Source organism: Emys orbicularis, chromosome 1 (assembly GCF_028017835.1).
Source record: "Emys orbicularis isolate rEmyOrb1 chromosome 1, rEmyOrb1.hap1, whole genome shotgun sequence".
NCBI classification, from domain to species: domain Eukaryota; kingdom Metazoa; phylum Chordata; order Testudines; family Emydidae; genus Emys; species Emys orbicularis.
The window spans coordinates 323,564,603-323,579,304 of record NC_088683.1 but is presented as its reverse complement, the minus strand read 5'-3'; the positions used below and the strand labels follow the sequence as shown (position 1 = coordinate 323,579,304).

Here is a 14,702-nt window from a genome sequence, read left to right as displayed (position 1 = left end):
TGTTATCCATTCCCAATAATATCTGGTTTCACTTCCTGCATCAGTAACTCTAGTTCCTCCATTTTGTTACCTAGGCTCCTGGCATTGGTGTACAAACATCTTAATTTTTGCTGTTTGGCTTCACTCACATTCTTTACCCGATTAGGCACAGACATTCTACCACCAATATCACCTATTAGACTGGTATCTACACTACCCTTCCTCCTTATGTCCATTCTCCTACCCATGGCTGTATCCTTTCTTACTTTGTTTTCTTCCCTCTCAATGTTAAAATCTGGCGTGGAGATTACCTGGGCATGTCACAATCATCTCCCCCAAAATTCCTAGTTTCTTTAAACTTTCTCTCTTAATCAGTTGTGCCAGCCTCCACCCTAGAAGTCTATTTCCCTCCCTACTGAGGTGAAGTCCATCTCGAGAGAACAGTCCTCCATCCATGAATGCCTCCCAATGGCCATACATCCCAAAGCCCTCCTTATAGCACCACTGCCTGAGCCATCAGTTGATCGTCATAATCTTGTCACACCTTGTTGCCCTTCTCTAGGAACAGGCAGAATCCCACTGAAGATAACCTGAGCCTCGATTTCCTTAAGCGTCTTCCCCAGCCTGGCATAGTCTACCTTGATACATTCCAGCGAGAATCTAGCTGTATCATTTGTTCCCACATGATGGACAATCAGTGCATTTTTTCCCCCCGCTCCCGTTAGGATCCTCTTCAGCCTCAGGTCCATGTCCCGTATCTTAGCACCTGGCAGACAGCACACCCTTCTGTTCTCTGGATCAGCTCTGGTTACAGGCCTGTCTATTCTTCTCAGTAAGGAGTCCCCAATCACATAGACCTGCCTTTTCCTGGTGATGGTGCAATTCTCTGGTCTATCCCCTGTTCCCTCTGGCTGCAAGTCCTCTCGATTCCTATTCTCCCTTGCAATCCTCTGCAACCCATCCCGTATCCTCCTGGGGCTCATATTTGGTGTTGTTATCTCCATTGACTCTTCCCCTCTTCCTATAGGACTAGCTGCTCTTCTCTTCTTCCTTGCCCTCTCACCTTCAGCGACCACCTGCTGTGCCCCTTCTTCATTTTCCAACTCTGCAAACCTGTTCCTGAGCTCTATTTCTCCTTCACTAGCCTGTCTTTTCCTCTGCCTGGTTCTCTTAGTCACATGCTTCCACTGTCCACTTTCCTCACCCAGCAGTCTCCCCTCAGAGTTCTTTGGTCCTGCTTCCATTTGCAAGTCTGAGCTTTTCCCTTCAGCCTCCTCGTGTTTTTGCTCCATCATCTGCTCGAACCCCCTTCTAAACTCAACCAGAGTTTCCACCTGCATCTCCAATCCTTGGATCTTTTCTTCCATCAGCTCTATCAGGCAGCACTTCATGCAGACAAAACTCTTTTCAGGTACCCCATTCAGGATCATTTATATGCCGCAGCTTCCACATCCAGTCATCTTCATTGTGTCTTCCACTGCTTGGGTCACTACCACTGCTGCCTCTGTATCTGTCATAGCCTTCCCCTCTAAATCCTGTTTAGTCCGGGAAACACAAACCAAACCAAAACACCACTACCCACAGCAAAAAAAAAAAAACCCCAACGAGCACCAAAACACTGCCAGAACACCACACACTCCCTTCACTAGCCTGTCTGTTCCTCTGCCTGCCTCTCTTAGTCTTCCCTTGCAAACTCCCACGCAAACTCCCCTGTTTACAGCTCTGTTTGCTGGCTCCTGTGCTGCTGCAGCTGTCTTTGAATACCAATGTTGTAAAATTGCAATGAGTTGTGCCAGATATGCCATGTAAGGTATCTGCGAAAATGTTATAATTTGCCAAGTCTGATAATCTTGTTTTTATGTGTGTATCACCTTTGTATTATGAGTTATAGATATGTAGGGTATAGCTGTATTTCTAAACTTGTGCTGTGTCTCTGGGTGACACCCTCAGTCAGGATGGCACTGAGCCAGCTTGATGGCCCACCAAGGGCCATCAACTATACAATGAACCCATTAAAAGGAACCAGCAACTACACCTTATAACTCAGCAAGGCATGTAAGGGCATGCCTATGGACAGAACTCTAAGGTTTTTCCATACCATGTGCTGGACAGCTTGTGTTTGGAACAAAGGAAGTACAAGCCACAAGGCAAAAGGAATATATAAAGCAGCTGCATCATCTCCATTTTGTCTTCAGTCCTGCTTGTCTTCATTCCTGCTTCTTACCTCTGGAGGAACTTTGCTACAAACTGGAGCTCTGAACAAAGGACTGAATGACGTCTCCAAGCTGTGGATGTATTCCAGAGGGACTTTCAAGCCAGAAAACTCACCAATACTGCTAGGAACCTGATATATGGACTTTGAAGTCTTTATATATATATGACTGCTTTACCATGTGACATCTCTCTTCTTGTTCTTTCCTTTTTCTTTATAATAAACCTTTAGTTTTAGACACTAAAGGATTGGCTGGCAGCATGGTATTTTGGGTAAGATCCAACCTAATATTGACCTGGCAATGTGGCTGACCTTTTGGGATCAGAAGAACATTTTGTATAGTGAACAGAGTTTTAAAACAACTTCTCACTATACTGGACTTAGCTGCTGATTGGGAGCCAGAGAACTGGAATGAAATAAGGAAGCTGTGTGATTTTTTTTTTTTTTTTTTTTTTTTTGCTTCTTGATAACCAGTGTGGAGGATCAGAAGCACAGTTTGTGACTGGTTGGGGAGTTTAACTTCAGTATTACCCACCAGTCTTGGGAGTATCTGCTCTCCCTTTTGCAGCCTGCCCTGACCTTGGCATTTCCAGTGAGGGCTGCCCTAGGCACCACTGGGTCACAACCCCATAGAGATGTAGCTGTGCCAATCTAACCCCCAATGTGGCCACAGCTAGGTCAATGGGAAAATGCTTCTGTTAACCTAGTTACCATCGTTGGGTGGTGGAGTTCCTACAGCGACATAAAAACCTCTTCCATCGGTATAGGCAGAGTCTACACTACGGGATTATGCCAACATAGCTACAGCACCATAGCTATGCCGGCATAGCCTCTATAGCATAGACATGGCCTCAGTTAAACTAAGGCCTTGGCTACACTTGCAAGTTACAGCGCTGTAAAGCCTCCCCCAGCGCTGTAACTCACTCCCCATCCACACTGGCAGGGCACTTGCAGCGCTGTATCTCCCTGAGTACACCGCTGCAAGTACTCCACCTCCCCAAGAAGCATAAGCGATACAGTGGCTACGACTCTCCCCTGTGAGTGTGTACCAGGAATCAACCTGCAGCGCTGTACTAATCACCTTGTCAAGTGGCCAATCCTCTCCATTGTTGTGACCGGCTGCAGGAATGCGGAAGTGCCGGTTTCAAAGCTCGTACCACAGAGAAAAAGCAAACAGTTTGATGTTTGCTTTGAGTGAGTGAATGAATGAGCAGGGGGCCGGGAGTTCAGAACTTGCAAAATAGAGTGCTGACACGCTCCAAAAAGCACTCTGTCTCCCCCCACACTCCCTGTCACACTCCACCCCCCACCCTCCCGTTTTGAAAAGCACGTTGCAGCCACATGAATGCTGGGATAGCTGCCCATAATGCACCACTCCCAACACAGCTGCAAATGTTGCAAGTGTGGCCACGCCACTGCGCTGGCAGCTGTCAGTGTGGACAGACTGCAGCGCTTTCCCTACTCAGCTGTATGAAGACAGGTTTACCTCACAGCGCTGTACAGCTGCAAGTGTAGCCAAGGCCTAAGGTTACTTTACACCACGTGGCAGTGTAAAGGGGCCCTAAAGTGGGCATAAAGTACATTTTAAGTTTACACTAAGGCCCTTTTACACTGCCAGATCTCTGTAAAGTGGCCTTAGTGCTTTTCTACACACGCAAGGGGTACAACTTCCCTTAGGCTACATCTACAGTACAGCACTTACATCGGTGCAGCTGCAATGCTACGCCACTTGTGGTGGAGACACTCTAAGCCAATAGGAGAGAACTCTCCTGTCGGCTTAATAACTCCTGCCTCCGCGAGAGGCAGTAGCTATGTCCCGCTGACATAGCGCTGTCTACACCAGTGCTTAGGTCAGTATAATTTACGTCGCTCAAGGGTGTGGATTATTCACACCCCTGAGCGCCGTAAGTTATACCAAAATAACCTGTAGTGCAGACAAGGCTTTTGGACACAGTTATATTGGTATAAAAGTGCTTTATACCAGTGTAGCTACTCCTCTGAGGGAAGGGGAATAAGTTACACCAGTACAAGGCACCATTTATCCTGGTATTACTGCATCCATGGTAGAGGTTGTACTGGTACACCTAAGTGACATAGTTAGCATTTTGCACCCACTTTGCACCTGGTGTAGAGGACCAGGTAAATTAATGTAATGTTCATGAATCTCATTTGCAGTAGGAACATTTTCTAACCAGAGCAAATGCCAGTGTGAAAAGTGGAGCAGGGGGAAGCTTAGTAATTATTCAACTGTTCTTACCCTTTTTAGCTTGCGTATAAAGAGCGTTAATAGGAGCCAGAAGAGCATAGCAGCCACACAGGTACATGTCAGAGTTATTAGCTCCAGGTTTGATCTCTCTGATGTTCCTGAGGAAATGAAGCAACAAACATTTTATAGAACTACACTCCGAACAGCAGACTTTGCTTTCCCTGGGCATTTAAAATGTATCTGAAGAACATATCAGTAATGACCAACTTCCTTTCCAGGGATGTTAATGGCTCTCAGAACCTAGAAAAATTCACCCCCTGGACAAAACCCACTGCAATACACACACTGAAATTAAACTCTAGACACCCTTGCTGGAGAGCTTGCTAGCGCAGAGCTCAATCCTTTTGGGGGGTTGGGGAGATAGCGTAGGACAGGCAGCAAAATGCTAAAAGGTGGCTCACTTGCCTGTGACATTAGAGATGTGATGATGGAGTACCATTTTTTCAAGAAACTGGTTGCTGTGCTCCCTATTCCCACTGCAGGGAGGAGAGCTTAGCAGCATTGCCCCAGCTATGACCAGCCTCGGCCCTCAGTGGTTCCTGTACAGCCTCTTGTGTGACTCCCACTGCCATCAGTGGTGCGGGATCAGATCCCACATGTGCCTTCCCAAGCAGCACCCCCTCTATACCATGTGATGGCTGGCAGGGTCACACCCTTAGGGTAGGTCTGCGCTGCAGTTAGACACCCACAGCTGGCCCTTGCCAGCTGACTCAGGCTCATAGGCAGGGGCGGCTCTAGGCACCAGCAAAGCAAGCATGTGCTTGGGGCAGCCCATTTGCAGGGGCGGCAGGGATCCAGCATGGGAGCTGAGAACCAACAGGGGGCCCTGGGAGCTGTAGTTCCTTGGTTGGCTCCCTGCCTATAGAGCCAGCCCTGGAGCAGGGAAAGAACTACATTTCCCAGCATTCCCTTGGCCACTACCAACAGGAAAGAGGGGGAGGGAGTGAGGAAGCTGAGACCTCATGCTGCAGCCTGCTGTGAATGGAGAGCTGCACTGGGAAGGACAGGGATACCATATTTTAACATTCAAAAAATAGGACACTCCACGGGGAGGGAGGGTAGCCCCACCCTGCCACCATCCACTCCCTCCGACTGCCCCCCACAGAAACCCCAACCCATCCAACCCCCCCTGCTCCCTGTCCCCTGATCACCCCCCTCCCGGGACCCCTGCCCCTAACTGCCCCCCAGGACCCCACCCCCTATCTAAGCGCCGCTGCTCCTTGTCCCCTGATTGCCCCCTCCTGGGACTCCTGCCCCTAACTGCCCCTTGGGACCCCATCTAAGCCTCCCTTCTCCTTGTCCCTAACTGCCCCCTCCTGAGACCCCCTCCCCAACTTCCGCCCTAGGACCCCACCCCCTACCTGTCCCCTGACAAACCCCCGGGACTCCCATGCCTATCCAACCACTGCCTGTCCCCTGACTGCCCCCCCGAACCTCCGCCCCATCCAACCCCTCAGCCCCCTTACCGTGCCAGTCAGACCAGCGTGTCTGGCTCTGCGCAGCGCCAGACACACTGCTGCATACATGCTGCCGTGCTCCCCCACAGAGCCACAGCCTCCTTCTCCTTTCCCCCCCCCCCCCCCCCCAGCACCTGCCTTCCAGATTTGAACACCTCAAAATTCAGGAGTGCTCAAACTCAGTTTGGGCAGCTGTTACTTCATTTCTCCCAAATCAAATATACTGATCCACTGTAACTTGCTGTAGAAAAAGTAGGATAAAATTGAGCAAGAAATGCTTCCCAGTGGTTATTAGGACTGGAATTGCTATTTTCAACAGTCATTGCCTTTTTGTTTGTTTGTTTAAAAGAAAGACAGTGATAGTGCATTGGCAAATTCCCCATAGAAAGAAAAAGTGGAACAAAAGAATAATAAAGGCACCTCAACTTTTCCTCATTTATGGAGGACAGTCTTATAATATGCATCCAGATATCCTCCAGTCACACAAGCTGAAAATTGTTCCACTTTACTGCAGTTCTGTAACCATATGGGAACCAATCCTGTCTGTGTTCTGTGCACATCTAAAATTCCTGCTGAATGACCTGCCGTGGGAGCGAGTTACCAGTGACCCAGGGCTGCGGCGGAAGGAGGGTGCAGGTGGGGGTGGGGGGGAGAGAGCCCAGGGCTGGGGCGGCAGGAGGTGGGGGGGGGCAATGGTGGGGAGGAATGCGGGAGCCCAGAGCGGCGAGGAGCCCAGGGCTGGGACGGGGGGCAGCCAAAATTTTTTTTGCTTGGGGTGGCAAAAAACCTAGAGCCGGCCCTGCTCACAGGGCTCAGGCTGTGGGAGTGTTTCATTGCTGTATAGACTTCTGGGCTTGGGCTGAAGCCCAGGCTCTAGGACTCCTGGGAGTGGGAGGGCCCCGGAGCTCAAGCTCCAGCCTGAGCCTGGAAGTCTATACTGCAATGAAACAGCCCGGCAGCCCGAGTCAGCTGGCATGGGCCAGCCGCAGGTTTTTATTTGCAGTGTAGACATACCCGTAGTGAGCCTAGGGAGAGTTGATCAAAATCAATGCAGAAATTACAAATGAGAAAAACGGGAGCAGGAAGAAAATATTAAAACTGAATATTTTCCAGATTTAGTAATCTCCTGATGGTGCTTAAAAAATATCCAGAATAAAATTTCATTTCATACTGTTTCTTCGGGTCTCATAAAATGTCTTCACAGCAGAATGTTTTGCAAATGCTGTGATCATGTCACAATGATACGCTCCCTTATTGGTAGTAAATGCAAAAACCCACGCTCCGTCCCTTATTGTGATACTCTCACAATTCAGACTCAAGTGCACAGCTTTCTGACGGAGAGAGGGGACATGGCACAGCAGTTCTGAACAGGATTTCACCATTTTTAGTTGGCCACACTTGCAGCAGTTTTGAAATTTGGCACCATTCCTGACAATTGAAAGAAGGAGTGATGTCTCACTGGTGGGCTGATGGGGTCACCATTTTTAGTTGGCCACACTTGCAGCAGTTTTGAAATTTGGCACCATTCCTGACAATTGAAAGAAGGAGTGATGTCTCACTGGTGGGCTGATGGGGTAACCAAGGGGTATGTGGTGCCTAGTTTTAAACAAGTCTGCAGAGCTTTGTTCAATGTTTGAATTGTTTTCTGCAGCGGTGACAAGTCTGCAATGCAGGAATTGTGAAGGTGATAATCAGATTCCTGCTCATGTCCAATATTTAAAAGACTCCTCAGGCATGTCCCTATTGGAGCAATGAGAGTAAGTTCTAGCAAAATAAAAAATATGAATACAACTACAAATTGAGATTCAAGGCATTTATTTTTCCAAACCCTGGGATGTGATTTAGGTCAGTAGAACATCCTTATCTAAGCTGGGATTCGGCTCAATTAGCAGATTTAAGAACCCTACTCTTGTGAAGAAGTCACAGCCTCTGTAGTGAACTCAGGTAGTTAGGACGTCAGTTTCACTTCTCGTCCTGACGATTTTCTCTTTCGTCTGTGGCCCCCACTTCGGACTAAGGTACGCAAATTCAGCTACGTTAATAATGTAGCTGAATTCGAAGTACCTTAGTCCGAACTTACCCCGGGTCCAGACGCGGCAGGCAGGCTCCCCCGTCGATGCCGCATACTCCTCTCGCCGAGCTGGAGTACCGGCGTCGACGGCGAGCACTTCCGGGATCGATCCGGGATCGATTTATCGCGTCTAAACCAGACGCGATAAATCGATCCCAGAACATCGATTGCCTGCCGCCGGACCCTCCGGTAAGTGTAGACGTACCCTGATCAGGGGTACATCCATGAGTGCAGTATGGTGCATGCCACGCTGTGCCCCTGGTTCAGCACTGAACCAGAAACACCAGTACCATTTCCAGCAGCTCCCAAGGCTTTTCCATCCAAGCACTGATCTGATCTGACCTAGCCCTGCTTAGCTTGGGCAGTCTGAGACACAGCCCAAGGCAGCATGGAAGCAGACTAATGACCGCCCACCATACACTCAGAGAGACTATCTATTTCATAGCCACACAAACAAAATATTAGAGTCTGTTTTCTAACCATGGGCTAGTTTCACCTCCCATTATAGTTAGGGAAAACATTCCCATTGACTTCAGTGAGTGTTGGATTGGGCCCCTATGCACAAGCTACTATAACGTGTTTGTCAATATAAAAAATGTACAAGTAAGTAGCAAACTATTGTCATGAGTTCAGACCAGCTGAATAAAGTCTAGCACAATTAATAGTTCCTTTGTCATATCTCTGAGAGTCATATAGAGCTGTCCAGAGGCAGCTTTAAACCAAGCTACATTATTGTTTATTTATTTGGGTGGAAGCCTGAATTTAACTGGGTATAAATTATAAAACTATCTCCTTCTTTTATACCTATACCCCTTCTTACATCATCCTACTCCTTCATAAACTAGCTACTTAACTGAGACACACCCCTCTGCAGTGTGCATAATACCTGCAGAGCCGAACTTCAATGAGAGGGCTTTATTAAACGGTTCTCCAACTGGAGGTCTGAGCAGTGTGACAAGTGGCTGAACTGACCCCTAAGTGTAAGCTGCAATAAGTAGCTTGCACTCACTCCTTCCACAGCAAACATTCACAGAAAATCTTCTGCATCATTTAAAAGGATCTTTTTCTCCAGGTGTAGGTGCCTCACTCTGATTTGCTATTTGTATTCATTCTATTGTTTCCCATTCAGTTCTTAAGCTGAAGGTGATTTGATGGCTTATGGTGACATTTTTATGGCTACATGTCTTACACAGACTGTCCTACATGTGTGGCTTCCAAACTAAACAAGGACTGTGATTATTTAAAGAACCCTCTTGGATTCCGCAGTCCATTCTTCCCTTTCTGATACAAAAATAACACATTGTATTATCTGTAAGTATAAGAACTTTTTTTCAAAGGAAATAAAAAGAGCAGACAGTTTCCTTCCTGGTTATTTTGCAAACCACTTTTCCAGCCTGTTAAACATAGCCATGGACACGAGGCACTTGCCCGGCTTTCTTTCATATGCTCTACTGTACTTGGTGAGCTACTGTATGCAGATCAAAAATGTCAGTATTTTCTGTAACACCAGCAGAAATTGTACACTGTGCATTTTCGAGAATGCAGTAAAAACTAGAGTTGAGCCCACACTCAAACCTCCGAGCCAAAGTTGGGTGAGTGGCTACAATTCCATGTCCCTCAGAAGAGGGACAGTCGTTCAGGAGATGATGAGCTGCTTGGGGATGATGGCAGGGATCACTCTTCATTTGACCAAGGTAATATTACATTGTCCAGACAAATTAGCTAATCTGCTGGGTGTGTTAAACTGCAAGCACTCTAAGATGAGTCATTTTTTTTAGAATGCCCACACAAATTTAAAATTACTCCCCAAAACATAGCAGGCGACAAGTCCTTCATCTATTGTATGTAGCCCTGCTCATATATACACATTGATACCTCTGACCTTTACAGCGATGAACTTGCCAATGTGCCAAAAAAGTCAAAGAACTTGCAACTAGAACATGTCAATCCTGATTTCTTTATCACATTGTATGTGTTGTGGCAGTACCCAAACAAACAGGAATGGGATTCTATTGTACTACAAGCTGTACGAAAACACAGGGAGACAGTCTTTGCCTGGAGGAGCTATTCATATTTTGCCTAATTAAAATGTCTCCTATGAAGAGAGATTGGGACTGTTGAGTTGAGAAAAGAGGTTGTGTCAAAAGTGCACACAATAATTAATGGTATGGGGGACATTCAATGAAGTTGAAAAATGACACGTTTAAATCTGATAAAATAAAATACTTGTTCACGCAATGCACAATTAGCCTGTGGAACTCATTGTCACAAGGCACCATCGAGGCCAAGAGAATTAAAAAAAAAAGAAGACTGGACATTCACATGAATAGCATGAGTATCCTCAGGAGGAGTAACAATAACAACCCCTAGCTCCTATAGTAAATACCTTTGAAAGATGTATTTATGTTTACTGGAAAACTCTTCTGGTTGGACATAGCAGCCCACTTTATATTAAAACCAAGAAAAGGAAAATATCAGAAATGTCTCTTTCCGGCTTATAGTAGCCTGAAATGAGAAAATGAATGGGTTGGGTTTTTTATTACACTAAATTTACATTTATCTTCTTCCCTGACCCTCTCTTTGTTGGATTGAAGCAATTCTTCTTCTGAGGTCAGTATAAACACATTCTGAGTTAGCATTTCCCATTGGCTTCCTTTCCAACCTGGTGCATTCCCCCTGCTAAGACTTCCTTCAAACTGCTGTAGTCAGAAATCACACATGATCAACAAGCCACTTACCTGCCTTCCTAGTCAGAGCAAGAACTCCACTTATAAAGCCGCTTAGAGAAAATAAGAGGGGAAAAGAGGAAAAGTAGATCAAATAGAGAATAAGAACTTCGAGCGATTTTTGTCTTGTTTCCATCTAATGCAATGCTTTACCTTGTACAGTGACATAAGCTGCACTCTCCACAGATCCTTTTAGGTTGGTGGCTATACACCGGTAAAGTCCTTCATCCTCCTCTTGGACTCTTTCGATAAACAGCATTTTGCTTCCTGGCGCTAAAATTATTCCTGTGGAGTGAAAGATCTTTACATGAGTGCGACGTGGCGTATAAACAAAGACAACTCTTTCTGTAAAACAATCCTCTTCTGATGATTAGGGATGACCCAGACATTACATAACGCCCTAGGGGGTGGATGGGTCCTTAATTCTGCATGTTGGTTTCAGAGTTACAAAGTGTTCACAGGTTCTGAGGCGCTGGTGGAAACTGGTGTTTATACAGCACTTACGTTAGTAAGAAGGCTCCTTCGATGGCAATGGTCTTGAAAGTGCTTTATTTCTGGGTGTAATGCTTAGTACTGGTCTTAGACCTCGATCCAGGCAAACACTTAAATGTGCTTAACTTTAAACACACAGGTAGTCGTCCCACTGAAGTCAATGGGAGTATTCACGTTGGTCCCATTGTAACCAATGTGCTCAGTACTAAGTGTTTGCAGGATTGGGTCCTATATCTGGTTTGGTGTCTTATTGCTGCAAGAGCATACTGTGGTCTGGGGATTATTATTGGTAAATGTTCTACGTTTTTTCCAGTTGCTTTCGTTCCTTACAAAATAATGAGAGATGGCCAAAGCCAGAAGCTTGAACACAAACCTCCTTGGATTTTGCTACAAGGGATTGGGGATTGGATTCTAATTCCTGTATTCAAACTTTGGTTACAGATCAGATGTAAAACCAATAGAGCACTATTTTCCAGTTCTGGTTAGGATATGGCTGAAATCTCATTACATTTCCCCATCCGAGATTCCTACCAAATGGGGCTGAAGTCTCCCAAGAATGGTTTGCATGATTTTGGTGCCATTTTAGCTGAACATTTAGCCCCAACTGAGCCTTGAACCCAAACCCCAGTACAATGATAATCCAGCTCTAAACTGCCCCCTCCCCCAGCTCTTTTCTAGTTATGGCAAGAAAAGCAAATCCAAATCCAACACAGTAACAGCTCCTGGATTTCTCATAATAGGATGTAATGCTACATGACAAATGGACCCCCCTATTACAGGCAGATGAATTCCAATTCTGCTCTGGTATCCCAATACCAGATCTGTCCAGTGGTTAGGGTGCTAGCCTTGGGAGACCCATGCTCAAATTTCTTGCTCTCCCATGGATTTCCTGCGTGACCATGGGCAAAAGTAACTTAGGCACAGAGAGGCTATGTTCTCCCACTTGTAAAAGTGGGGAGGGGAAAGTTCTGCCCAACCTCACAGGGGTGTTGTCAGGATGAATACATTAAAGATTGTGAAGTGCTTAGACACTATGGTAACAGGGGGACATAAGCATCTAAGGCTATGTCTACACTGGCAATTGAACAACAAAACTTTTGTCTTTCAGAGGTGATTAATAAAACAAAACCCTGAAAGACAAAAGTTTTGCTGGCGACATGTGCCAGGGTGAACAGTGTGTCCTGCCGACAACGCAAACGCTGCTCGTTGGGGGTGGACGTTTTTTGTCGGCTTGAGAGCTGACAAACAGTGGCTACACTGCACGACTTTTAGTGGCACGGCTGTGGCGCACAGACCTGTCGCTAAAAGCTGTGTGGTGTAGACATAGCTGAAGAGATACAGAGCAGATATGAGAGAAGAGAGTGAGGAGGGGAAAGGGTGTTTGCAGCTCTCACCTGGTTCTTGCTGTATTTCTTCGTGGTTTTTAAACCAGGATATCTGGGGCTCGGGGATGCCTTGAGCCTGACATTCTAAAGTAGCAGAATTGCTGGTGTTCACAATCTGATCACTGAGGTTGCGCAGGAGGGATGGTGCTTCCTGAGCTACAACATAAAACGAGAGTTCAACGATTACATTCCTATAATCATGTGTGTATATATTTAAATTAATCTCTTGCATGGTCATTAATGATCTTTTAAAATGTCAGAACTTTCTGGAGACATTCTACCAAATTCCAAGCTTACGCTTTCCCTACTTACTATCCCTGTTTGAAAAGAATATTTAGTGTGGCTTAGTGATGCCTTTTCCTTTTGAGATAATTTCCTTTCATCAGTTGTAACTGGATATAATACAGATCATAATGGAAATGATCCACCAACAGATGCTGTGTTAAGACAAGCTTTCTGCATTCATTCTCTTACAAGCTAAAGTAAAGCCTCTTTGTGATCCTTGGATTTTACATATTTTCAGGAGAAATGTACTATGAAGTGCAAGATTTTAAATAGATTCTAAGGGATCTGGTCCTTAGGTTAGAATATCCCTGAATTAGTGATAGCTTTATACAGTTAGATGTTGCATATATACTAGTCTGTGCAAGAATAAAATTTACATTGTTTACTCACTGTGAAGATCAACTTTACTGTGAGCCCTATTCAGTAAACTATCATACTTCAAAACCAAAGTGTGAGCACTGAATCATTGAGTTGTACCTCCAAGTCTTCGTATATCTTTGGCTTTTGTGTTTAGCTGAACTCAAGAAATCTTGGCAAAACCACATGCCAGCTAGCCAAATACGAATAGTCCTTGCATTTGTGGGAAATGTGTCTGTTTTCCCCAGGCAACATCCCCTCCCATAATGCAAGTGTCTAAAACACTGATTCCAGGCGCAGAAGTATGGGTTCCGGAGTTCAGTGCTATATAACAACATATAATTCCTGTTTTACATTAGCCACTTTTATGGATTAAAATTCATTCAAATGTATGAAATAAAATGGAGTTCAATGACTTTCTAGCTAGTGTTTTGGAAGTACACCTCAGCGTGTTCTGATTCTGTCCAGCATGCACATCCCCCAACCAAGGATAAGAAACCCCCCCAAAAGTTCAACAAGCACAATATTAAATCATCCCCGGGCACCCAAAGCAAGCAGACAATCCTGATGTTGTTTTCCTCCCCATCTCCAAACCAATCAATTTCCCCCTTCCTTCTTGCACAAAGTTGAAAGCTGTTACGACCAAGATCAGGAGGATAGCCCCAGAACTGATGGTGAATATACAGCAACAACTTTTCTACCACATTTGCAACTTCTTATATTATCCCTTTTGTACTTTGGTCCTGTAGAGTGCAGTGCATTCCTGCACAATCCTGCACTGCATTGCAGATTTCCTTGAATTCCCAGTTCCTGCAGGAACTGGTTGATGCGGCAATCTTTCTCTGCAAGGAAACTTCCAAGATTAGGGTTCACTTTTTCACAGCGACATATATCTATATGCTAAGATCAAGTACAGCATCAGTTTAATATCTGACACATCCTTTGTTGGGAGCATTATATGCTAATCTTTCAGGAGGGTGGACTTCATGATCCAACAGGTCTTTCCATCTGCACTATGATCCGACTATCTGACATGATTAAAAATTCTCCAATACATTTCACACTAGTTCTTAGTCAATTTATATAATGTGTATAAACTCAAAAGCACTGAAAGCTTTTCAGAATTTCTGAAATGAATGACCTCTGCTAGACTTTTATCCCCTGAAATCAATTCCATCATATCTATGAACCATCTGTGTCTGATTTTTTGTCTATGTCCAAGCTAGAATGTACATTCCTTGGGGCAATGACCATTATCTTATGTGTTTATAGTGTAACAAATAGTCTGTTCTTATCAACAAACAACAATTCCAGTGAGTGAAGTTCAGATGTACATTCTTCATCAAATCTATATACATTGGTATTAACATCAACAATGATGTCAACAACATTCTCCCCATCCAACAAGATTGCCCTCTTTTCAGCTATGGATCCTGGACATTTACATTATGGTTCCATTTTAGCAAAATAAG

At 45.2% G+C, this 14,702-nt stretch overlaps 1 protein-coding gene across 1 annotated transcript in view; it reads right to left on the bottom strand.

Moving 5' to 3' along the window:
* The window catches only part of FLT1 (fms related receptor tyrosine kinase 1), a 145,856-nt gene that overhangs the window by 36,952 nt on the left and 94,202 nt on the right, over positions 1-14,702 (bottom strand). Inside the window, exons 14-16 of the mRNA XM_065397601.1 lie at positions 12,598-12,744; positions 10,865-10,996; positions 4,449-4,555 (exon numbers count right to left, since the gene is read on the bottom strand). Coding sequence (XP_065253673.1) covers positions 4,449-4,555; positions 10,865-10,996; positions 12,598-12,744 — 386 coding nt within the window. The remainder of the gene's footprint in view (positions 1-4,448; positions 4,556-10,864; positions 10,997-12,597; positions 12,745-14,702) is intronic.